This window comes from Bubalus kerabau, chromosome 12, assembly GCF_029407905.1.
Source record: "Bubalus kerabau isolate K-KA32 ecotype Philippines breed swamp buffalo chromosome 12, PCC_UOA_SB_1v2, whole genome shotgun sequence".
NCBI classification, from domain to species: Eukaryota; Metazoa; Chordata; class Mammalia; order Artiodactyla; family Bovidae; genus Bubalus; species Bubalus kerabau.
The window spans coordinates 2,512,617-2,537,733 of NC_073635.1; the positions used below are offsets into that span (position 1 = coordinate 2,512,617).

Consider the following 25,117-nt stretch of genomic DNA (forward strand, 5'->3'; position numbering starts at 1 on the left):
AAACACAGAAAGGGTTTATAAAAACGAACCCAAAACAACAATGGAAATGGTAAAGGGATCATACTTATCAAGAATTACCTTAAATGTAAAGAAAGCTACCTAAAATAATCACCTTAAATGAAAAGAAATTTTTTGGGTTAAACACACCAACCAAAAGACAGACTGGCCAAGTAGATAAAAACGCAAGACCCCTATATATGCTGTCTACAAGACCACCTCAAAACTAGGGACACATACAGACTGAAAGTGAAGAGCTGGAACAGATATTTCATGCAAATGGAGACCAAAAGAAAGCAGGAGAAGCAGTACTCATATCAGATAAAATAGACTTTGAAATAAAGACCATGATGAGAGACAAAGAAGGACACTACATAATGATCAAAGGTTCAATCCAAGAAGAAGATGTAACAATTATAAATATATATGCACCCAACATAGAAGCACCTCAATACATAAGGCAAATGCTAACAAGTATGCAACAGGAAATTAACAATAACACAATAATATTGGGGACTTTAATACCCCATTCACACCCATAAATAGATCAATCAAACAGAAAATAAGCAAGGAAACACAAACTAAATGATACAATGGACCAGTTAGACCTAATTGATACCTATAGGGCATTTCACCCCAAAACAATGAAATTTACCTTTTTTTTCTCAAGTGCACACAGAACATTCTCCAGGATAGAGCACATCCTGGGCCATAAATCTAGCCTTGGTAAATTTTTTAAAATTGACATCATTTCAAGCATCTTTTCCGATCACAATGCAGTAAGATTAGATGTCAACTACATGAAAAAACTGTTAAAAATCCAACCATCTGGAGGCTAAACAACATGCTTCTAAATAACCAACAGATCATGGAAGAAGTCAAAAAGGAAATAAAAATATGCATAGAAAGAAATAAAAATGAAAACACAACAATCTAAAACCTACAGGATTCAGTAAAAGCAGTGCTAAGAGGGATATTCATGGCAATACAAGCCTACCTCAAGAAACAAGAGAAACATCAAATAAACAACCTAACTTTACACCTAAAGTAACTAGAAAAAGAAGAACACAAAAACACCAAAGTTAGTAGAAGGAAACAAATCATAAAAATTAGAGCAGGTCACAATGAAAATGAAATGAAGGAGACTGTAGCAAAGATCAACAAAACTAAAATATGGTTCTTGAGAAGATAAATAAAATAGACAAACCATTAGCCAGACTCATCAAGAAAAAAAGGGAAAAGAATCAAATCAACAAAATTAGAAATGAAAATGAAGAAATCACAACAGACAACACAGAAATACAAAAGTTGCTAAGAGACTACTATGAGCTACTATATGCCCATAAAATGGATAACTTGGAAGAAATGGACAAATTCTTAGAAAAGAATAACCTTCCAAAACTGAACCAGGAAGAAATAGAAAATCTGTTCAACAGATAAATAAGAAGCACAGAAATTGAAACTGTAATCAAAAATCTTCCAGCAAACAAAAGCCCAGGACCAGATGGCTTCACAGCTGAATTCTACCACAAATTTAGAGAGGCGCTAACACCTATCCTACTCAAACTCTTCCAGAAATTTGCAGAGGAAGGTAAACTCCCAAACTCATTCTATGAGGCCACCATCAACCTAGTACCAAAACCAGACAAAGATGCCACAAAAAAAGAAAACTACAGGCCAATATCACTTATGAACATAGATGCAAAAATCCTCAAGAAAATTCTAGCAAACAGAATTCAACAACATAGTAAAAGGATCATACATCATGACCAAGAGGGCTTTATCCCAGGGATGCAAGGATTCTTCAATATTCACAAATCAATCAATGTGATACACCATTATTACAAACTGAAAGATAAAAACCATTATATTATCTGAATAGATACAGAGGAAGCCTTTGACAAAATTCAACTCCCATTTATGATAAAAATTCTCCAGAACGCAGGCACAGAAGGAACATACCTCAACATAATAAAAGCCATATATAACAAACCCAAAGCAAACATTATCCTCAATGGTGAAAAATTGAAATCATTTCCTCTAAAATCAGGAAAAAGACAAGGGTGCCCACTCTCACTACTACTATTCAACATAGTTTTGGAAGTCCTAGCCACAGCAATCAGAGAAGAAAAAGAAATAAAAGAAATCCAGATTGGAAAAGAAGTAAAACTTTCACTGTTTGCAGATGACATGATCCTCAACATAGTAAATCCTAAAGGTACAACCAGAAAATTACTAGAGCTAATCAATGAATATGGAGAAGGAAATAGCAACCCACTCCAGTATTCTTGCCTAGAGAATCCTGTGGACACAGGATGGGCTGCTGTCCATAGTGTCACACAGAGTCGGACATGACTGAAGCAACTTAGCAACAGCAGCAGCAATCAATGAATATAGTAAAGCTGCAGGATATAAAATTAATAAATAGAAATCCCTTGCATTCCTATACACTAAGAATGAAAAAACAGAAAGAGAAATTAAGGAAACAATCCCATTAACCATTGCGCTGAAAAGAATAAAATACTTAGGAAAAAACTAACAAATGGGATCTAAATAAACGTAAAAGCTTTTGCACAATGAAGGAAACTATAAGCAAGGTAAAAAGGCAGCCTTAAGAATGGGAGAAAATAATAGCAAACGAAAAAACTGACAAAAATTAATCTCCAAAATAAATAAGCAGCTCATGCAGCTCAATACGAGAAAAACAAATAACCCAATCAGAAAGTGGGCCAAAGAACTAAACAGACGTTTCTCCAAAGAAGACGTATGGATGGCTGATAAACACATGGAAAGATGCTCAACATCACTCATTATTAGAGAAATGCAAACCAAAACCACAGTGAGGTATCATCTCACACCGGTCAGAATGGCCACCATCAAAAAGTTGACAAACAATAAATGCTGGAGAGGATGTGGAGAAAAGGGAACCCTCTTACACTGTTAGTGGGAATGTAAACTGGTACAGTCACTATGGAGAACAGTGTGGAGATTCCTTAAAAACCTGAAATCTAGTAAAGAACTGCCATATGACCTAGCAATCCCACTGCTGGGCATACACACCAAGGAAACCGGAATTCAAAGAAACACATGTACCCCAATGTTCATCACAGCACTGTTTATAATAGCTAGGACATGGAAGCAACATAGATGTCCATAGACAGATAACGGATAAGGAAGTTGTGATACATATACACAATGGAATATTACTCAGCCATAAAAAGAGAACACATTTGAGTCAGTTCTAATGAGGTGAATGAAACTGGAGCCAATTAGACAGAATAAAGTAAGTCAGGAAGAGAAACGGCAATACAGTATATTAACAAATATATATAGAATTTAGAAAGATGGTAATGATGATCCATGTGGGAGAAGGTGGGGGGGATGATTTGAGAGAATAACATTGAAATATGCATATTACCATATGTAAAACAAATGACCAGTGCAAGTTCTATGGATGAAGCAGGGCACTCAAACCCAGTGCACTGGGACAACCCAGAGGGATGGGCTGGATAGGGAGGTGCAAGGGGGGTTCAGGATGGGAGGACACATGGGCACCTGTGGCTGATTCATGCTGATGTATGGCAAAAATCACCAAAAGATTTTAAACTAATTATACTTGAATTAAACTAATTTAAAAAATTTAAATGGAGGAAAGAGGGTAATAAGTTGGCCTCAAGCATAGATCATATTATACACAAGATTACTACTGAATGCCAGCTGTGATTTTCTTTGAAGTAGCAGGTTAATTTCTTTTTAAATATTGAATGCAATTGGCTAATTTAATATAAAAATTTTTGTGATTTCCAGATAGCAAAAATGTACTCATTAAAAATATTTAAAAGAAAAAAAGAAAAAGAAGCAGTTCACTCCAGACAGGTAAGTGGCAGGTTTATAAGTAAGAGAACGTACACAGGAAGTTTGTCTTGCATGGCTACAAGGTGAGTAGATCTCTGTAGCCATCAATCACAATCTTAAAAGTGCATATGAAGGTTCTAACGTGGTCCAGTCACATGTACTGTCCAGATGGCCTCAACAGCACATTGTTCTCTCACGGCTACATCCTCAAACCAAGCTCACACTGTGGGAATGGTGGGCAGCACCTACATTCCAAGTACAGGAAAGGGGTGAAGAGTCTCTGATTGTCCAGGTCCAGTTCTAGGCTCAACAGGAAGTCATGACCTCTGGATGACTTCCTTTAATGCCTTCTCTTTCAGAATCCTCAAAGGTAAGTTCTAAAGTTGAATTTAAGATACTTGCAGATCTGTAGTCAAAGTGTTCTCCCTATTACAAAAGGCCCCTTCCCTGTATTGCAACAGTCATTTCCCCAACTTTAACAATTCTCTTAAATAAAATCTCTTTATTAAATAAATAAAGTACATCCTCTTCTGGAATTTAAAAAATTCCAAAATTTAAACTACATAAAATCTAAGAAGTGTGAACTACATTTATTTTCATATTTCCTCTTTAAGTGAGTTTAAATGTAATGCTATATTATATGCATTGGCAATAAGGAGAAGTGTTCTCTCTAGCCATATTTCAATCAAAGACAAAAAGAAAATTGATAGGCTAACTATTAAGTCAAAAGTTTTAATATAATAAAATGCTATGGTATAATTGGAGAATGAAAGCAAAATCTGCTTATATGTATGAAAAATAAATTTAATGAGCTGATACTTTCTACATTATAAAATATCATACCTTTAAATACTATTATTCTGACAAAGAACAAAAGCTTCTTTGTTATAAAAAGACTTTTAAGTAACACCTTTTTGTACATATTAGTTCAATATATATTTTTAACAAAGAGAAAAAGAAATATGAAAAGACATTTACAATTAATTTCTTGAGTAAGCATGTTCCCAAGTTGACAAATTTCTACCCTATATTTACTAGTATTTTGCCCACAAAGAAATAATTCTGTTATAAATTTAGCCCTGCTGCTGTTGCTGAGTCGCTTCCGTCGTGTCCGACTCCGCATGATCCCATAGACGGCAGCCCACCAGGCTCCCTCATCCCTGGGATTCTCCAGGCAAGAACACTGGAGTGGGTTGCCATTTCCTCTCTAGTGCATGAAAGTGAAAAGTGAAAGTGAAGTTGCTCAGTCGTGTCCGACTCCTAGCGACCCCATGGACTGCAGCCTACCAGGCTCCTCTGTCCATGGAATTTTCCAGGCAAGAGTACTGGAGTGGGTCACCATTGCCTTCTCCGAAATTTAGCCCTAGAGAATATAATTGGGCTTCCCTGGTGGGTCAGTGGTAAAGAATTCACCTGCCAATGCAGGAGATATGGACTGGATCCCTGGGTCAGGAAGATCCCCTGGAGAAAGAAATGGCAACCCACTCCAATATTCTTGCCTGGAAAATCCCATGGACAGAGGAGCCTGGCGGGCTACAATCCATCGGGTCACAAAGGCGTAGGACATGACTTACCGACTAAAAACAACAACAAAAGAAGAAGGGCTAGGATCTCTCAAGAATAGAATTAGAGAAAAGAGACAAAAATTACATCTAAGTTTCTGTTATGAAATAAAATTCTAAGTTGAAATAAGCCGACCTTTAACAACAATAAGCTACTGATTCAGAATAAACTTTTTCCTTTATTTTTGTTAATGCCATTAAAATAAAGTCATTTAAACCAAAGGCATATTATGGTTCTTATAATGTTCATCATTTTCTTTATTCATGTTTAGCCTTTATTGTCCAACAGAGTCCACTAACCATATAAAACTTTTTAAATTTACATTTAAATTAATTAACATTTAGTGAAATTAAAAGTTCAATTCTTCAGTCACACGGATCACATTTTGATTATTCTATACCTGCATAACAGAGAAACAGACTGTCCTACATCACTGCAAAAAGTTCTATTAGACCATCAGTGAAGATCTAGACCTATGTGAACCAAAATGATTCTACGGAGTATACATTCACTTAAGTGTGGGATGAAAACAACTGTTTCTATTTAATTCTTAGGAACAAAGAAATTAAATATTATTAATACTTCATAATCGGAGCAACAAGGGCACCCTCACTCAGTCCATATGATTTACAGTCACAAGGCATCTTAATAGAATTTGGGAAAATCTACATCACATGGGTATTGACATGGCACCTTCACTGGTTTGTTTGTTTCCAATGTTCTGTGACAAACTGACATTTATTTGCGTGCAGTTAAATGAATATACTGGTAATATGACCTAGTTTTAACCATTAATGATCACAAAAATGAAAACGTGGCTTTAAAAGATTCTGCCAAAGACACACAAATTGAAAACAATGCCAACCACACAGAACAGGACTGTTTTTGCTCATCTCCTACAACTGATTGATCATGAGAACAAAAAGCTAGGAGTGCTAGGGAAGAACACTTGCTCCCAACTCCATGTTTCCTAGCAAGCAGCAAGTTTATTTCCTTACTCCAACTCTTGGCTTTCCTGGTGGCTCAGCTGGTAAAGAATCCGCCTGCAATTCAGGAGACCTGGGTTCAATCCCTGGGTTGGGAAGATCCCCTGGAGAAGGAAACGGCTACCCGATCCAGTATTCTGGCCTGGAGGATTCCACAGACTGTTCAGTCCGCGGGGTCACAAAGAGTCAGACACAAGTGAGAAACTTCTACTTTCTTCACTTTCACTCCAACTCTCAGCCTCTTCATCTCATTTAATGAATTAAATAGTGGCCCTGCCAAAAGATAGGTCCACATGAAACCTGTAAACATAGTCCTATTTGGGAAAAGGGACTTGATATATCTAATTAAGATCAGTATCTAAAGATTAGATGATCCTGGATTAGGAGAAACACAATGATGAGTGTCTTCAGAAGAGAAGGAGAAATAAACACAAAGACACTGGGTACAAAGGCCATTGAAGGAAAAAAATGGAGGCAGCAGCTGGAGTTACACATCTAGGAGCCAAAGAACACCAAAGACTGCCCACAGCTACTGAAAGCTATGAGAGGAGCACACAACAGACTCTCCTTCAGAGCCTCCAAAAGGAACCAACCCTTCTGACACCTTGATTTCAGACTTCTGGCTCACAGACTGTGAAAGAATAAATCTCTGTTATTGTATGCCACCAAGTTTGTGGGAATTTGATACAAAAGCCTCAGGAGACTAACATACCCATTTATGGAATTACTTATCTGATTGGGAAGAATATACTGTATATTTTGGGCTCATCTTCACCCTTCATTTCTTGGGATCTAAGTAGGGACCCTGAAGAGGAGGTACCTATTCAGCCTCTTCACTGGACTGGCATTGCCATAGTGAATGTATAAATCTGCCAGGTTTGTGCTTCAATTAATGCATCCATTGTCTCTCCTACCAAGCTATATCTTCCAAATTAATTTTTGTCAATGGTAAAGTTGATCGGGAAGATCCCTGGAGTAGAAAATGGCTACCCACCCCAGTATTCCTGCCTGGGAAATCCCATGGACAAAGGAGTCTGGCAGGCTACAGTCCATGGGGCCGCATAGACTGAGACACGACTAAGCAACTAAGCACAGCACATTTTGGCCCACATTTGCCACTTCTTTCCTTCTCCATCAATTCAAAACCAAAATAAAAAAGGAGGAACTATTTATTAGACTCTCCTGAGAAACTCCTGAATTACACAGTCTTCGATTCTCAATTTGAAACAATAGGTCTTAAGACTAATTCCACTCAATTCGGAAAGATTCTAAAATATAAATAAAAGATCAGATAAAATGATTTTTTCATTTTAATGTTTATAATATACAATTAATTATACAAAGCAGTCAAAAAATAGGAAAGTACTAAATCTAAATAAAACACAGAATAAAATGCAAAGATTCTAAATTCTAGCTTTAACCCTGTATCTAAAAGCATCCACAAAACTGAATGACAACTTTATTTTTTTTTATTTAAATTTATTTATTTTAATTGGAGGTTAATTACTTTACAATATTGTATTGTTTTGCCATACATCAACATGAATCCACCATGGGTGTACATGTGCTCCACATCCTGAACCCCCCTCCCACCTCCCTCCCCGTACCATCCCTCTGGGTCATCCCAGTGCACCAGCCCCAAGCATCCTGTATCCTGCATCGAACCTGGACTGGACTCTGTGGGAGAGGGTGGGATGATTTGGGAGGATGGCACTGAAACATGTATAATATCATATAAGAAAACAACTAACTTTCAAATCCTTCTTCAACTAGTGTCAAGAGCAACCGTAAAGTAAAAAAAGATATCCAATTTAAATGAAAGTAATAACAAACAAGGACTACTTTTTGCCCAAGATTTCTTTAACATTTGATTTTCACTTTTACATGAGCAAGAAGGAGCAAGTTAAAGAAATTATTGCAAAAATTTCAATATTTAAGAATAAAGAGCTCTAATTCTAATAAACAATATGAGGTATATACTGGAAATATTCTCTGAGGCCAAAAAGAAATCATCTAGGCTTCATTCCTTCCTTTCCTTTGGTTGACAGACATCTGTGTCTTTGTCATCTATGCCATCTGAACTCTAGCCATGTCAATTAATATGGAATATCAGATTTAAATGACTGTATTAGTTTATCAATTTATTGATCATGTTAAATAATGTTCTTATTTACAATCAGACTCTCCAAAGTTTGGATGACATAGAACCACATACCTATAGTCTGAACACAGGTAAGGAAATTATTTAAACTTAGACATTCTATGATACTATGAAAAATCTTCCAGCCATTTCTTTTCATACTTTTAACAACTTCCTTGAGGAATGAATTTATCAATACCTAAAAACATAAGCATCACAATTTCTGTCAACCCTATAAGAGGGTCGTAAACAAAGAACTTCCTGCGTATGATTCAGTTCAGTTCAGTCGGTCAGTTGTGTTCTATCCTTTGTGATGCAAGGGACTGCAGCACGCCAGGCCTCCCTGTTCATCACCAGTTCCTGAAGCTTACTCAAACTCAAGTCCATCAAGTCTGTGATGCCATCCAACCATCTCATCCTCAGTCATCCCCTTCTCCTCCTGCCTTCAATCTTTCCCAGCATCAGGGTCTTTTGAAATGAGTCAGCTCTTCGCATCAAGTGGCCAAAGTATTAGAGTTTCAGCTTCAGCATCAGTCCTCTCAATGAATAGTTAAAACTGATTTCCTTTAGGATAGACTGGTTGGATCTCCTTGCAGTCCAAGGGACTCAAGAGTCTTTTCCAACACCACAGTTCAAAAGTATCAATTCTTTGTTGCTCAGATTTCTTTATGGTCCAACTCATATCCATACAAGACTACTGGAAAAACCATAGTTCTGACTAGATGGACCTTTGTCGGCAAAGTAATGCCTCTGCTTTTCAATATGCTGTCTAGGCTAGTCATAGCTGTTCTTCCAAGGAGCAAGAGTCTTAATTTCATAGCTGCAGTCACCATCAGCAGTGATTTTGGAGCCCAAAAAAATAAAGTTGGTCACTGTTTCCATTGTTTCCCTATCTATTTGCCATGAAGTGATGGGACCAGATGTCATGATCTTAGTTTTTTGAACGCTGAGTTTTAAGCCAACTTTTTCACTCTCCTCTTTCACTTTCATCAAGAGGCTCTTTAGTTCTTCTTTACTTTCTGCCATAAGGGTGGTTTCATCTGCATATCTGAGGTATCTCCCAGCAACCTTGATTCCAGCTTGTCCTTCATCCAGCCTGGCATTTTGCATGATATATTCTGCAAATAAGCCATATAAGCAGGTTGACAGTATATAGCCTCGACCTACTCCTTCCCCAATTTGGAACCAGTCCTTTGCTCCATGTCTAATCCTATCTGTTGCTTCCTGACCTGCATACAGATTTCTCAAGAGGCAGGTCAGGTGGTCTGGTATTCCCATCTCTTTCAGAATTTTCCACAGTTTATTGTGATCCACACAGTCAAAGGCTTTGGCCTAGTCAAGAAAGCAGAAATAGATGTTTTTCTGGAATTCTCTTGCTTTTTCCATGATCCAGTGGATGCTGGCAATTTGATCTCTGTTTCCTCTGCCTTTTCTAAAACCAGCTTGAACATCTGGAAGTTCACGGTTCATGTATTGCTGAAGCCTGGCTTGGAGAATTTTGAGCATTACTTTACTAGCGTGTGAGATGAGTGCAATTGTGCAGTAGTTTGAGCATTCTTTGGCATTGCCTTTCTTTGGGATTAGAATGAAAACTGACCTTTTCCAGTCCTGTGGCCACGGCTGAGTTTTCCAAATTTGTTGGCATATTGAGTGCAGCACTTTCACAGCATCATCTTTCAGGATTTGAAATAGATCCACTGGAATTCCATCACCTCCACTAGCTTTGTTCATAGTGATGCTTCCTAAGGCCCACTTGACTTCACATTCCAGGATGTCTGGCTCTAGGTGAGTGATCACACCATCGTGATTATCTGGGTTGTGAAGATCTTTTTTGTACAGTTCTTCTGTATATTCTTGACACCTTTTCTTAATATCTTCTGCTTCTGTTAGGTCCATACCATTTCTGTCCTTTATCAAGCCCATCTTTGCATGAAATGTTCCCTTGGTATCTCTAATTTTCTTGAAGAGATCCCTAGTCTTTCCCATTCTGTTGCTTTCCTCTATTTCTTTGCATTGATCGCTGAGGAAGGCTTTTTTATCTCTTCTTGCTATTCTTTGGAACTCTGTATTCAGATGCTTGTATCTTTCCTTTTCTCCTTTGCTTTTCGCTTCTCTTCTTTTCACAGCTATTTGTAAGGCCTCCTCAGACAGCCATTTTGCTTTTTTGCATTTCTTTTCCATGGGGATGGTTTTGATCCCTGTCTCCTGTACAATGTCACGAACCTCAGTCCATAGTTCATCAGGCACTCTATCTATCAGATCTAGGCCCTTAAATCTATTTCTCACTTCCACTGTATAATCATAAAGGATTTGATTTAGGTCATACCTGAATGTCTAGTGGTTTTCCCTACTTTCTTCAATTTAAGTCTCGATTTGGCAATAAGGAGTCATGATCTGAGCCACTGTCAGCTCCTGGTCTTGTTTTTGTTGACTGTATAGAGCTTCTCCATCTTTGTCTGCAAAGAATATAATCAATCTGATTTCAGTGTTGACCATCTGGTGATGTCCATGTGTAGAGTCTTCTCTTGTGTTGTTGGAAGAGGTGTTTGCTATGACCAGTGCATTTTCTTGGCAAAACTCTATTAGTCTTTGCCCTGCTTCATTCCATATTCCAAGGCCAAATTTGCCTGTTACTCCAGGTGTTTCTTGACTTCCTACTTTTGCATTCCAGTCCCCTATAATGAAAAGGACATCTTTTTTAGGTGTTAGTTCTAAAAGGTCTTGTAGGTCTTCATAGAACCGTTCAACTTCAGCTTCTTCAGCATTACTGGTTGGGGCATAGGCTTGGATTACTGTGATACTGAATGCCTTGGAAACGAACAGAGGTCATTCTGTCATTTTTGAGATTGCATCCAAGTACTGTGTTTTGGACTCTTTTGTTGACCATCATGGCTACTCCATTTCTTCTGAGGGATTCCTGCCTGCAGTAGTAGATATATAATGGTCATCTGAGTTAAATTCACCCATTCCAGTCCATTTTAGTTCGCTGATTCCTAGAATATTGATGTTCATTCTTGCCATCTCTTGTTTGACCACTTCCAATTTGTCTTGATTCATGGACCTGACATTCCAGGTTCCTATGCAATATTGCTCTTTACATCATCAGACCTTGCTTCTATTACCAGTCATATCCACAACTGGGTATTGTTTTTGCTTTGGCTCCATACCTTCATTCTTTCTGGAGTTATTTCTCCACTGAGAAACCCAGGTAAGCTGATAAGTGTTGCAAGAGGGCATCAGAGGGCAGACACACTGAAACCATACTCACAGAAACTAGTCAATCTAATCACACTAGTACCACAACCTTGTCTAACTCAGTGAAACTAAACCATGCCCGTGAGGCCACCCAAGACGGGCTTGTCATGGTGGAGGGGTCTGACAGAATGTGGTCCACTGGAGAAGGGAATGGCAAACCACTTCAGTATTCTTGCCTTGAGAGCCCCATGAACAGTATGAAAAGGCAAAAATGATAGGATACTGAAAGAGGAACTCCCCAGATCGGTAGGTGCCAAATATGCTACTGGAGATCAGTGGAGAAATAATTCCAGAAAGAATGTAAACCTCTACAAAACTGCAAATACAGCTATCTTTCAGTCAAAATTCTCTGATCACAATATAACTGAATTCAAAATCTGTAACAGAAAGAAAAAAAAGGTAATGTTCTACAATTAAAGAAGAAATATTAATATAAACTGAAAAATATTTAGGACTGATTGATATTGAAAATAACATGTATAAAACCATTGAGATATAGTTAAACCAGTGGTAGAAGAAAAATTAATAGCCTCCAGATGCTTATATTAGAAAATAAAGGAAAATAATGAGTTAAAGTAACCAGATGCAAAAAGAACAGAATGAATTCAAATAAGGTACAAGAAAGAAGAAAATTAAGATAAATTAATGAAATAGCAAACTAAAAATATAATAAGGGTTAACAAAGTCTAGCACTGATTCTTTACAAAGTCTAATGAAACTGATACTCAGCAAGACTGACCAGGAAGCAAAGAGTAAAGATGCAAGTACACAATTTAAGGAGTAATAATAATAAAAACACACTTTCAACAGAAATGAAAAAAACAGCAAGAGACCTATGCACACTAATCTCAAAGTCCATCAACTTGAGAATGGAAAGAAAGAAGTAGTAGGCCCACACAGTGGAATGCTACTGAGCAATAAATGGTAACCAACTACTGACACATGCTTACATCACAGATTCACACAGCTCAGTCAGTAAAGAATTGCCTGCAATGCAGGAGACCCAGGTTTAATTCCTGGATCAGGAAGATCCCCTGGAGAAGGAAATGGCAACCCACTTCGGTATTCTTGCCTGGAGAATCCCATGGACAGAGAAGCCTGGCAGGCTACAGTCCATGAGGTCTCAAGAGTCAGACATGACGTAGTGACTAAACCACCACCAAGTGAAAGAAGCCAAATACAACAAAGCATATATTATGTGATTCCATTCATGTGAAATGTCAAAAGGTATGTTTATAGAGAAAACATAAAAGAATACACAGATATATTATCAAGAACAAGTTGTTGTTGTTATTCAGTAGCTAACTTTTGTCCAACTCAGGCTTCCCTGTTCTTCACCATCTTCCAGAGTTCGCTCAAACTCATGTTCAATGAAGAATAATAAGTATAAGGTAGCAAATTTAAAATTAACATACAACTATCAGTTACCTTTTGTGTACTAATAACAGAGAAAAAAACAGTATTTTTTTTTAAATAACATTTACAGCAACAAAAATAGGAAGTTCCAGTTATAAAGCCTGCTAAAGATATACAACCTATATACTTTCAATAAATTGCGAAGGGCTTCCCTAATGGTACAGTGGTAAGAATCCGCCTGCCAATGCAGGGGACTTGGGTTCAATCCTTGGTCTGGGAAGATTTCACGTGCCACGGAGCAACTAAGCCCACGTGCCATAATTACTGAGCCTGCATTCCAGAGCCTGCCTAGACCAGTGAGCCACAACTACTGAGTCTGTGCATCGCAACTGCTGAAGCCCATGCACCCAGAGCCTGTGCCCCGCAACGAGAGTTACTGCTGTTTAGTCACTACGTGGTGTCCGACTCTTCAGTGACTCCATGTACTGCAGTCAGGCTCCTCTCCACACTGGCATTACCAACTGAGCTTCACCTCCTGCCAGATCAGCAGGGGCGTGAGATTCCCACAGGAGCAAGAAACCAACTGTGAACTGTGCATGTGACAGATCTAGGTTGCACCTCCCACTTATGAGAGAGAATCATCCTGAAACCATCTCCTCCACTAAACCGACACCTGGTGTCAAAAAGGTTGGCTGGTAGAGCTTATAATCATCCATTGCAGGAATTTTTATATTAAAAATAGTGGCAAATACTACATATAAGGCCTTTATTTTTTCCTCTTTAGAAAGGCAGCTAACCAGCATTTCACTAATAATTATTAGCAGTAATCATAAAGACGTCAACTGTCTTTAAGCTCATATGCAGATTCAACGCAATTTCAATCAAAACTCTGACCCATTTTAACATACTTCATCATCTGATTGTAAAATCTTTCTTGGGGAAGGGGGCCATTAGGGACAGAATAGCCTGAAGAAGAATAACATATTTTACAACCCCAAAATTATAAAAATTTCATAATATCAAGTGCCACAAAAGACACAGATCAATGGGATCTGCATACACTACTGATGGTAATACAAATTACCATACAACCACTTTGAAAAATAATTTGGCATTATCTGGTAAAGTTGAATGCTGGCTTATTCTAGCATACAATGACTCAATTCCTCATTATATTCCCTTAAGAATATAAGGGAACGTGCACCAGGAAAAATATATGTTTGTTCCTAGAAGCAGTAGTACTGCATCTACTATTTAAAGAAAAAAAGAGGGAAAAAAGAAACACATCTAAATATCCATCAACAGGAAAATGAATAACTATGTATGTTTAAATAGTTTAAAGGAAAGGAAAGTGAATTCACTCAGTAGTGTCTGATTCTTTGGGACCCCATGAACTGTAGCCTGCCAGGCTCCTATGTCCATGGGATTCTCCAGGCAAGAATACTGGAGTGGGTTGCCATTTCCATCTCCAGGGGATCCTCCTAACCCAGGGATCAAACTTATATCTCCGGCATAGGAGGCAGACCTTTACCATCTGAGCCACCAGGGATTCGTTTACTATTATACAAAAGAGAAAAATCAATGAATATCAGATACTTACAAATGGACATACGTTAGAGCTATCTGAAGCATGTTACAACAGACAAACTGTTCAGTCACTCAGTCGAGTCACACTCTTTGCGACCCCATGGACTGCAGCACAACAGGCTTCCCTGTCCATTACCAACTCCCGAAGCTTGCTCAAACTCATGTCCATGGAGTTGGTGACTACATCCAACCATCTCATCCTCTGTCATCCCCTTCTCCTCCTGCCTTCAATCTTTTCCAGCATCAGGGTCTTTTCCAATGAGTCAGTTCTTCACATCAGGTGGACAACGTATTGGAGTTTCAGCTTCAACATCAGTCCTTCCAATGAATAGTCAAGACAGACTTCCTTTAGGATTGACTGGTTTGATCTCATTGCTGTCCAAGAGACTCTTAAGAGTCTTCTCCAACACCACAGTTCAAAAGCATCAATTCTTTGGCACTCAGTTTTCTTTAAAGTCCAACTCTCACATATATACACGACCACTGGAAAAACCATAGCCTTGACTAGATGAACATTTGTTGGTCAAGTAACATCTCTGCTTTTTAATACGTTGTCTAGGTTGGTCAAAACTTTTCTTCCAAGGATGAATTGTCTTTTAATTTCATGGCTGCAGTCACCATGTGCAGTCATTTTAGAGCCCAGAAAAATAAAGTCTGTCACTGTTTCCATTGTTTCATCTGTTTGCCATGAAGTGATGGGACTGGATGCCATGATCTTAGTTTTCTGAATGTTGAATTTTAAGCCAAATTTTTCACTCTGCTCTTTCACTTTCATCAAGAGGCTCTTCAGCTGTTCTTCGCTTTCTGCCATTAGGGTGGTACCATCTGCGTATCTGAGGTTATTGGCATTTCTCCCGGCAATTTTGATTCCAGCTTGTGCTTCATCCAGCCCAGCATTCTGCATGATGTACTCTGCATACAAGTTAAATAAGCAGGGTGACAATATATAGCCTTGACATACTCCTTTCCAATTTGGAACCAGTCTGTTGTTCTATGTCTGGTTCTAACTGTTGCTTCTTGACCTGCATACAGATTTCTTAGGAGGCAGGTCAGGTGGTCTGGTATTCCCATCTCTTGAGGAATTCTCCACAGTTTGTTGTGATCTACACAGTCAAAGGCTTTTACTGGTATATATACACCAGTATATATGTTAGCATATATCAAACATTATATTTAAATTGCTCAAGTAATTTACATAACATTTTGAAAGTAAGACATTGGGTAGTTTACAGAAGTGGCAGGAAGACTAGAGAACTAGGTCTGTAGGTTTCACAGCAAGAAAAATTGAAAATCAAACCACAGAACTGGTTTGATGGCAGTGGTGTGGTGATGAAACAATTTGGGATATGAAGAATAAAGAAGAAGCTCTAATTTGTAGCATTTGCCAATTTCCATAGCTAAATTCAAACTAGTCAGTCCTAAAGGAAATCAACCCTGAATATTCACTGGAAAGACTGATGCTGAAGCTGAAGCTCCAACACTTTGTCTACCTGATGCAAAGAGCCGACTCACTGGAAAAGACCCTGATGCTGGGAAAGATTGAAGGCAGGAGGAGAAGGGGATGACAGAGGATAAGATGGTTGGATGGCATCACAATGGACATGAGTTCGAGCAAACTCCAGGAGGTGGTGAAGGACAGGGAAGCCTGGCATGCTGCAGTCCATGGGGTCACAAAGAGTTGGACACGACTGAGCGACAGAACAACAACATAGCTGATTTCAACTACTGACCTCTAATCAGGGAAGAGATGCTGATAATCAACATTCATAAGATGGAATAAGCTAGATTCAACACACTCAAGCATCTAGCTCTATTCCTTGTGCTATCAATCCCTGGACACTGACCCCAGCACTCCTGCAGCTATCAATCTTGCTGTAGCTTCTACTACTACCAGAGAAAACCACGGTTCCTGCTTTTCTGTACAACTAACCCATATCCTGTGCAGCTATACCTGACTAGTAGAGCTGAGGTCCATGTCCACAGCATAGGTGCAAAGGATGCTGGGGAAAAGCAACTGGCATTTTCTTCTATACCACGAAGACTTTGAAAATGGGAAACTCCCCCAAACAAAGGAAAAGATTCAGGTTCTAGGAATCATAAATGTTATCTATATTTATCTTGCATATATTTTTATCAGCCAAGAAGATTTTGTCAAATGTTATTTTCTATAGTTTGTATCAAAAAAATCTTACTTTGGTAGCTTTATTATCAAAATAGAAATAATGTGTGTATGAATGTGTATACATATATTATCTTTAAACACACACCAAATATACCTTCCCATTTTAAGATATTAAATATACCCCCAATTAGGGATCTGCCTATAATTCTCTTACTGAGAATTACAAGCCTAAAAACTAACAATCTAGCAAGAGAAGCAATCTCTCCACCTCATCACACTAAGCTCGTCAAGCTGAGATAGCCATACCTTCCTTATACATAATAGCATTTGTTTCACTATACTGATAACTGTTGGTTTCTTGATTTCTTATTAGTAGGCAGGGATTGTCCTGTTGATCTCAAAGCCCCTGCACTTAGCACAAATATACATTCAAAAATTGTTTGATAAATAAATTTCCTGTGTTTTTTTTTTTTTACCATAGTTTTTTACTATAATTTATTTAGCACTTAGCAGATACACCAGAAAATGTGGCAGTATTTTTACATAAGTTAATTTACCTCCAGAACTGAAAAGTATATTAGGATCATTTGCATATCTTAAATGGGAAAATTGAAAGCAAAGTATTTTAACAGAGGTTAGTCAGCCAGAAGAGGCAGAATTAGAATTCAAACTAAGATATGCCTAACACCAAACTCTGTCTTCTTTCTATTACACATCCTAAAACTATAATAAAATTTATTACATACTAAAAACATGTAGGTAAAATGGGCAATGGGAATATTAATTCTTAAAAATTCATTCTGTTCAAAAGAGACCAAGAAAATTAGAAGAGCATGGCATTCAAGTTAGAATTTGAAGACTAAACAGCAGTTTGCAAGGCAGTTGAGAGAAGAACATCCCACTCACATAGCAATTATTAAGGTCCTATAGCAACAAAAAACTATTATTTTAGACAAGCTGTGATTCCCTCATCTCTAAACTAAAACCAAAGTTGATCATAATTTCTACTTTTCAGTGCTGTTCTGAAGATTACACAGATAAATTATTTAACATGGGACCTGTCATAAAGTAGGTTCTTAATAAAGACAAAGAGGAGATGTGTTTACCGAAAACCAGAGTTCTCCTAGGTAAGTTAGCGGCTTGTACCAAAAAAGGTCAAGAAGAAAACAGGTTAAAAGCAAAAGATATTGAAAGAAATAGCTTTGGAAAGGTAGTCCCTAATCCCGATCTCAAATTTTTCAAGGGATATTCATATATATCAAGAGTTTAAACAGATAAATAAATAATAATAAAAGAAAAACTTTCTGAATCATAATCTGATATATACTAGAAGATCTAAAAGTTTCTACCTCTTAGAAAATTTAAAAACAAGGCATTTTAAATGCCTGCTGTTGCTGCTGCTAAGTCGCTTCAGTCGTGTCTGACTCTGTGCGACCCCATTGATGGCAGCCCACAAGGCCCCTCCGTCCCTGGGATTCTCCAGGCAAGAACACTAGAGTGGGTTGCCATTTCCTTCTCCAATGCATGAAAGTGAAAAGTCAAAGTGAAGTCACTCAGTCATGTCTGACTCTTCGCGACCCCATGGACTGCAGCCCACCAGGCTCCTCTGTCCATGGGATTTTCCAGGCAAGAGTACTGGAGTGGAGTGCCATCGCCTTCTTCTAGTACCTGACAAAAAGACCATAACCTTGAATAGGTTTTCCCTTAAGATCGCCTGAAAAAGCATCGATTTATACATCAAAGCAATAGCACAGCACATAATTTGCTCTTATTCAATCAAAGTAATTGCAGCCAACCAATTACAAGAAAAACACTGTGAGACTCCAGTCAAAAGTAACACTCATGCCAGTGTGTCATTTTCCTATTTCCATCCTTCACCTCTATAGCTGTTTGTTCTCTGAGAGAATTAAAACAAAGTGAACAGTTTGTTTTTCAATTATCAGAGTATCAGTCTAATATATATTCTATACATATTGCTTTGTGCACTGTTTTTAAACTCCACAGAAGTCCTACTAATAACTACCAATAAGCACTTATAAATAAAGCATGGTAAAATCAGTTTCAGTAATCATTTTTTTCTCAAATTAAAAATGCATTTTTAATTTTAATAACTCACTAAAAGAAACACTGGTAAAACATATTATTTAGCACATAACAGATTAACATTTGAAACATGATACAATTTATTTAAATTAAAACTTAAAAATATTTTTCAATTATTTTTCTTTTTAAAAACATCCAAGTTCTATACTGTCAGTAAGAGGGCATTCAGTTTGAATTTTAAGCCAGTGAAGCCATCTTGTGGTTGATGTTGGTGTTGCTGAGGCTTTCAGAAGGTCAATTTTATCCCCAAAATTAGGTCTTTAGAAAGGCACATACAAACTGTCAGTCCTAGAACTTAGATGGAAAAAACCCCACAGATCTGAAAAGCCTTTCCTGTTAGGGCTCCACAATAATGCATAAAAGTCCTCACATACCTGGATTGGTAATAAAGCATTTTTACATTAACCTATATTTTATAATTAACTTCTACACCTTGGTTCAAAGGCAAAGCTATGAAAATAACTACAAACAAAATATTAAACTTGAAAAAGAATACAACAAATATTAAACAGTTTTATAGTAAGTATATGTTTTACTTCCTTTCTGTCATGACTTTTTTTCCATGATTTTTAGCTGAGAAGCTAAATATTCTAGGGCCCTGTCATATCTAGAAATACAAAGCCTGCCCTGAAAAATTCAAAAATTGCAGTATATGGCTTTCCTGGCACATATTGCTCCGTGCTAAAAAAATTTTATGGCCTAAAAATTAAACACAAACTGCCTACAGGAAAATCTAGCTTAGGCTTAGAAGCCTGGAGAAAAGTCATCATATTCTCACTCTCACCACTTTTTAAATTTGTCTGAAACCCTTGCATCAAAGTTATGAGCAACCTTATTGAGAAAACATGTGAACTGCAAAATACTATTAAAAAGTGAATGGGAGGGAAGAGAAAAGAATGTGCACAAAACTATTACATTAATTAAAAACAAAATTAACTTGTAATTTTTGCCATCTTCAGATCAGATCAGATCAGTCGCTCAGTCGTGTCCGACTCTTTGAGACCCCTTGAATAGCAGCACCCCAGGCCTCCCTGTCCATCACCAACTCCCAGAGTTCACTCAGACTCAGTGATGCCATCCAGCCATCTCATCCTCTGTCGTCCCCTTCTCCTCCTGCCCCCAATCCCTCCCAGCATCAAAGTCTTTTCCAATGAGTCAACTCTTTGCATGAGGTGGCCAAAGTTCTGGAGTCTCAGCTTCAGCATCATTCCTTCCAAAGAAATCCCAGGGCTGATCTTCAGAATGGACTGGTTGGATCTCCTTGCAGTCCAAGGGACTCTCAAGAGTTTGCCATCTTACTTCCTCCCCAAATAATCAGTGATAATTAATAGAATTTAAAACTTCAGTTTCAAACTCTAGGTAACAATGCCCTTCTGAAGGTCCCAGTTTGTCTTTACAGCAAAAAAGATATCGATTCAGTGTTCCAGGATTAACTGTCTTCTCCTAACTATTGCCATCTCTCTTATCAAACCATAGCCTTCTCCATGCCTCCTTTCCAAATGCTGAAAATGCCATATCTAAGTCTTATTAATTATGATAATAACAATACACAGCATCATCATAAGCATTTACTTTTGACTTCTCAGGAGAGGAAGTTTGAAGACTCTTCTCTACATTCCTTTACTTTACCTCTAAAAAGCATTACTGCTCCTCTGTCTTGAGGAATCTCTAGTACATTGTATGGAGCCCTGGACCTAATAAATATGCTTCCAAGAGGGTTGTAAGACACAGGACTACAGCCCTTTAAAAGCGCCCACACTTGACTAATGGAAGTAGCTTGTAAAAAGACAGCCTTCTCTCTTCTTTTGCTCATTAAATATTAGCTTCTTAAAGCTGGGGCAAATGCTCTCAAATTCTTTTTGCTTTGGCTTCGTCTCTCTTAAAAGTAGTAATATCACTGGCTGGCATGAAACTTAGTGGAAATTGTCAGAGAAGGACTCTGGCCTACTTTGATTCCATTGTACTAAGATCAACTTAGCTCAAGCAATAAAGTTCTGCATTAGGGATTGAGGCCAAAACACAGTCAATAATGAAGCATCTATTCACATTACCTCATTTACTGGGTTCCGTTTTTCCCTGATAGCTCAGTTGGTAAAGTATCAGCCTGCAATGCAGGAGACCCCAGTTTAATTCCTGGGTTGGGAGATACCCTGGAGAAGGGAAAGACTACCCACTCCAGTATTCTGGCCTGGAGAATTCTATGGACTGTATAGTCCATGGGGTCACAAAGAGCTGGACACAACTGAGCGACTTTCACTTTCACTTGGAGATCTCTCAGTAACAAGATACCCAAGTCAGGTAATAAATATTCATGCATTCTTAGATGTCCAGGACAAAAACACTATCCTAAATGTCTCATAATGCTCAATATTTGTCATACACATTGCACTACATTTACAATGTAGTCACACAGGTTTTCATTTAATTCTTCAATGTCATAAAGGAGATAACATTTGAGTGATAAGAAAATTAAAATCTGGCAAGATTAAATAACTTTCCAGAAGTCACAAAAATATAAGTGGAAGAATAAGGATTTAAGTCCAGCTGAAAAATTCTATAATCTGTATCCGTCCAGTATGTTACCAGAATTTTTTTATTCTCCCTCTCCACGTTGTATCTGAAGCTCATCAAAACTGTCTCTGCTTCCTGAGATAGCTAATCTATCTCACACTTTAAATTTTCTAAATTAGTTTTTGCAATTAGTTTCTAGCATGTTTTATTTGGAAGATCACTAGGTAATCCAGTTCTTTAATTCTTTTTTTTATTATTATTAAAAGAAAATTAGAAAATATTATTATTTAATACCAAAATCTGACATGATCAAGGAACAGGTAGATTACTTATTCAAATACTCTGCTTATCTTATGCACAGATTAAACTAAATTTTATTTTAAATTTTTTATGTAAAATTTATTTTAAACAACAGTTATACATAATTTAGTGTCTAGAGCCATGTCTTAATGATTCTGTCACCAATAACATGCTAAAGTGCGGGTAATAAAGCATTCCGATAAAGGCACAAATAAAGTAACTTTTACTATTTTAGTCTTACTTTATAGACAAAGAGCACAAGTAATTCATGTCAAAAATATATATTACTTGAACATTTATTATTGCCTAAAAGCAGTTCAGTTCAGTTGCTCAGTTGTGTCCGACTCTGTGACCCCATGGACTGCAGCATGCCAGGCCTCCCTGTCCATCACCAACTCCCGGAGCTTGCTCAAACTCATGTCCATTGAGTTGGTGATGCCATCCAACCATCATCCTCTGTTGTCCCCTTCTCCTCCTGCCTTCAATCTTTCCCAGCATCAGGGTGTTTTCTAATGAGCCAGTTCTTCACATCAGGTGGCCAAAGTATTGGAGATATATTTTTATATAATGTATGAAATTTTAACCAAAGACAAATGAGTAACTCCAGTGGGTTGGCTTCTAAAACTTCTATTAAAATTAATTTTCAAAACATCTTCACTAATACTGTGAAGAGAATTATATTTGGTATCAGAAGCAGGTAATGAAAGGGAAAATATAATCAAATCTGAGGAACAGAGATTTGTTTCATGTGAAAAGGGCTCACTCAATTTCTGTTTCATGTGAAAGGGCTTATTTTGTATCTTCTCATTTTACATACAAACTAAAGCCACATGAGCATTAAGAATAATTCAAAGGATAAAATTTGGTATAGAAAATTCTAGATTCAAATATTCTAAGTTATATCTTATTGTTGTTAGCTATATTCAAAGGAAATTCTAAAGAGACTACTTATAAAATTTTCTGAAGCAAAAATGCTCTGAGAAGTTGGAGATAGCAGAGAAAACTCTTGCAGTACCTTTCCCTGTGAGCTTTTAACAGTGGTAGGTTCTGAGAGTCCTTAAAGACAGAAAAAGAAAAAATGGAAAATCAATAATCCAGAATGCTAGTTTTCTTAAATAGACTAGTATAAGGATACACAGGCACTGCTTTGATACTAGTTACTTCTTCTGTGAGGAATTGTTGCATTCATCAGACCTGTCCAAGACTGCTGCCTAATTTGGAGTTCTACACCCTAGAGGTTTTCTAAGTATGTTTCCCAGATTGGCTGAATCAACATCCCACAGAAACCTGTTCAAAGTACAAATTCTCAGGCTCTTTCCCAGTTCAATGGAGTCAGAAACATGGCAGTGGGTGAGGTGGGAAGCTGGCACTCTGTGTTGTAGCAGGGCAGGCCTCAGGATGACTCTGATGCACACTGAGGTCAGAACTACTACCACAACCAGAAAATGAAATGCAAGGAACTGGAGAGGACTCTGAGAAGAGCAATGACGATGAATAGAACGCCTGAGACAGAATAAACAGAGGAACCAAGATAGATGGTTTTAACAAAAAGAAACCTGTAGCAGTGACATTTACAAGATTCAAGTATATGAAGAATTATTCACAAGGGAAGGTAACCAGATGTTCTCCATTTCCCTGAGGGACGATAAAGAAGATATTACGGACTTAAGTTGCAATATAAGAAATTTAGATCAAAATACAATTAAATTCGCTTACACAGAATATTGTTAAACATTAAAATGAATTGCTGACGAGTCTGTAGAACTCTCTTCTCTTGAGTATCTGATTCAAAAGCTAGGGCAGATTATAAACTCTTGTTCTCTTTCCAGCTAAATGATTACCACCTATCACATATGAGGACCAACATTTAGAAAATGTGAAAAATGTTGATACATTATAGACCTTTTGAAATTATCTAAAATTTAAAATATCTAAGGTATAGCAACTATCTTAAATACATGAGTATTAAAATGATAAGAATACTTACTCAAACTCAAAACATACACATTCGAAGTATTTCAAATTATAAAGATGTTCATTAATAATTCAAAAAGTGAGCAACAGCATATAAAAATTTTTGATTGACACAGTTTGCATTATTTTCAAATAAAAATAAGAAATTGAATATAAATGAATAAGAAGTAAAAGACTGACTGCTGCTGCTGCTGCTAAGTCGCTTCAGTCACGTCCGACTCTGTGCGACCCCACAGACGGCAGCCCACCAGGCTCCCCCGTCCCTGGGATTCTCCAGGCAAGAACACTGGAATGGGTTGCCATTTCCTTCTCCAATGCGTGAAAGTGAAAAATGAAAGGGAAGTCACTCAGTTGTGTCCCACGCTTAGCGACCCCATGGACTGCAGCCTACCAGGCTCTGCCGTCCATGGGATTTTCCAGGCAAGAGTACTGGAGTGGGGTGCCACTGCCTTCTCCAAAAGACTGACTAGTTGGCATCTAAAATCCAAAAACTGTATCCTTGTATTTCAAAAAATCACTGAAAAAATTCATAACATAAATACATAAGTTATGAAAAATGATAGCAGTAACCAAATGCACAGCTTTGCCAAACTGTTTCTAACATTCTCTCACAATCTTATACTCCTATATCAATAAGTTCATTAAATAAATATGGTAACAGATACTAATATAAAAAGATACAAAAAGGTCCTCTGAGTTCCAATATCTGGTAAGTCTCACACGTAAATAAGTGTGTCACAGTTATAATTCCTAAGACAAAAGTATTTTTTAAATGTTGAAAAGTCACCAAAAGTTTAAAAGTTCATTTTAATAATTTTCCATATATATAGGAAGTCACTCAAATGATAACTTTGTGACTTGTTCCCTCCAAAATATTTTGAAGTTGTAGTCTTCCTTGACAAAAAATAATTCCAGTAATTTAGTAGATGTTCATATTTATTGTACTTAACATAATTTAGGAAGTTAACATTTTTCTTTACCTTTTCTACCTTTCCACCATTGATGTCACTGGGGAGGAATTTCTTGCCAATTGTTCTCAAGTCTGTCTAAAATAAAAATATTATTATTAAAATAAAATTAGAGAAAAATGACTCTAAATCTAATCTCACTCACAAACAAAAGACAAAATTAGTTAAGGTCTGAGTAACAGAATTTAACTATATGTTAAATGTAGCTTGTATTTCAACTGATTATGAGATCTATATATGTAAAAATCAACCATTTTCAGTCCCATATATAGACTGTTTAAAGTACACCAGTAAATTGAACAGTAATATATAAGGCCTTACTTACATCTGGTCATATTTCTCTGGGTACCCTTTTATTAAAATCTAAAACTTGATTTTATGTAAACTATATAGACTTAGT

The 25,117-nt window shown here is 37.3% G+C and overlaps 1 protein-coding gene across 1 annotated transcript in view; it reads right to left on the reverse strand.

Moving 5' to 3' along the window:
• The window catches only part of TDRD3 (tudor domain containing 3), a 215,916-nt gene that overhangs the window by 120,369 nt on the left and 70,430 nt on the right, over nt 1-25,117 (reverse strand). The window contains exon 3 of the mRNA XM_055541922.1: nt 24,730-24,795. Coding sequence (XP_055397897.1) covers nt 24,730-24,795 — 66 coding nt within the window. The remainder of the gene's footprint in view (nt 1-24,729; nt 24,796-25,117) is intronic.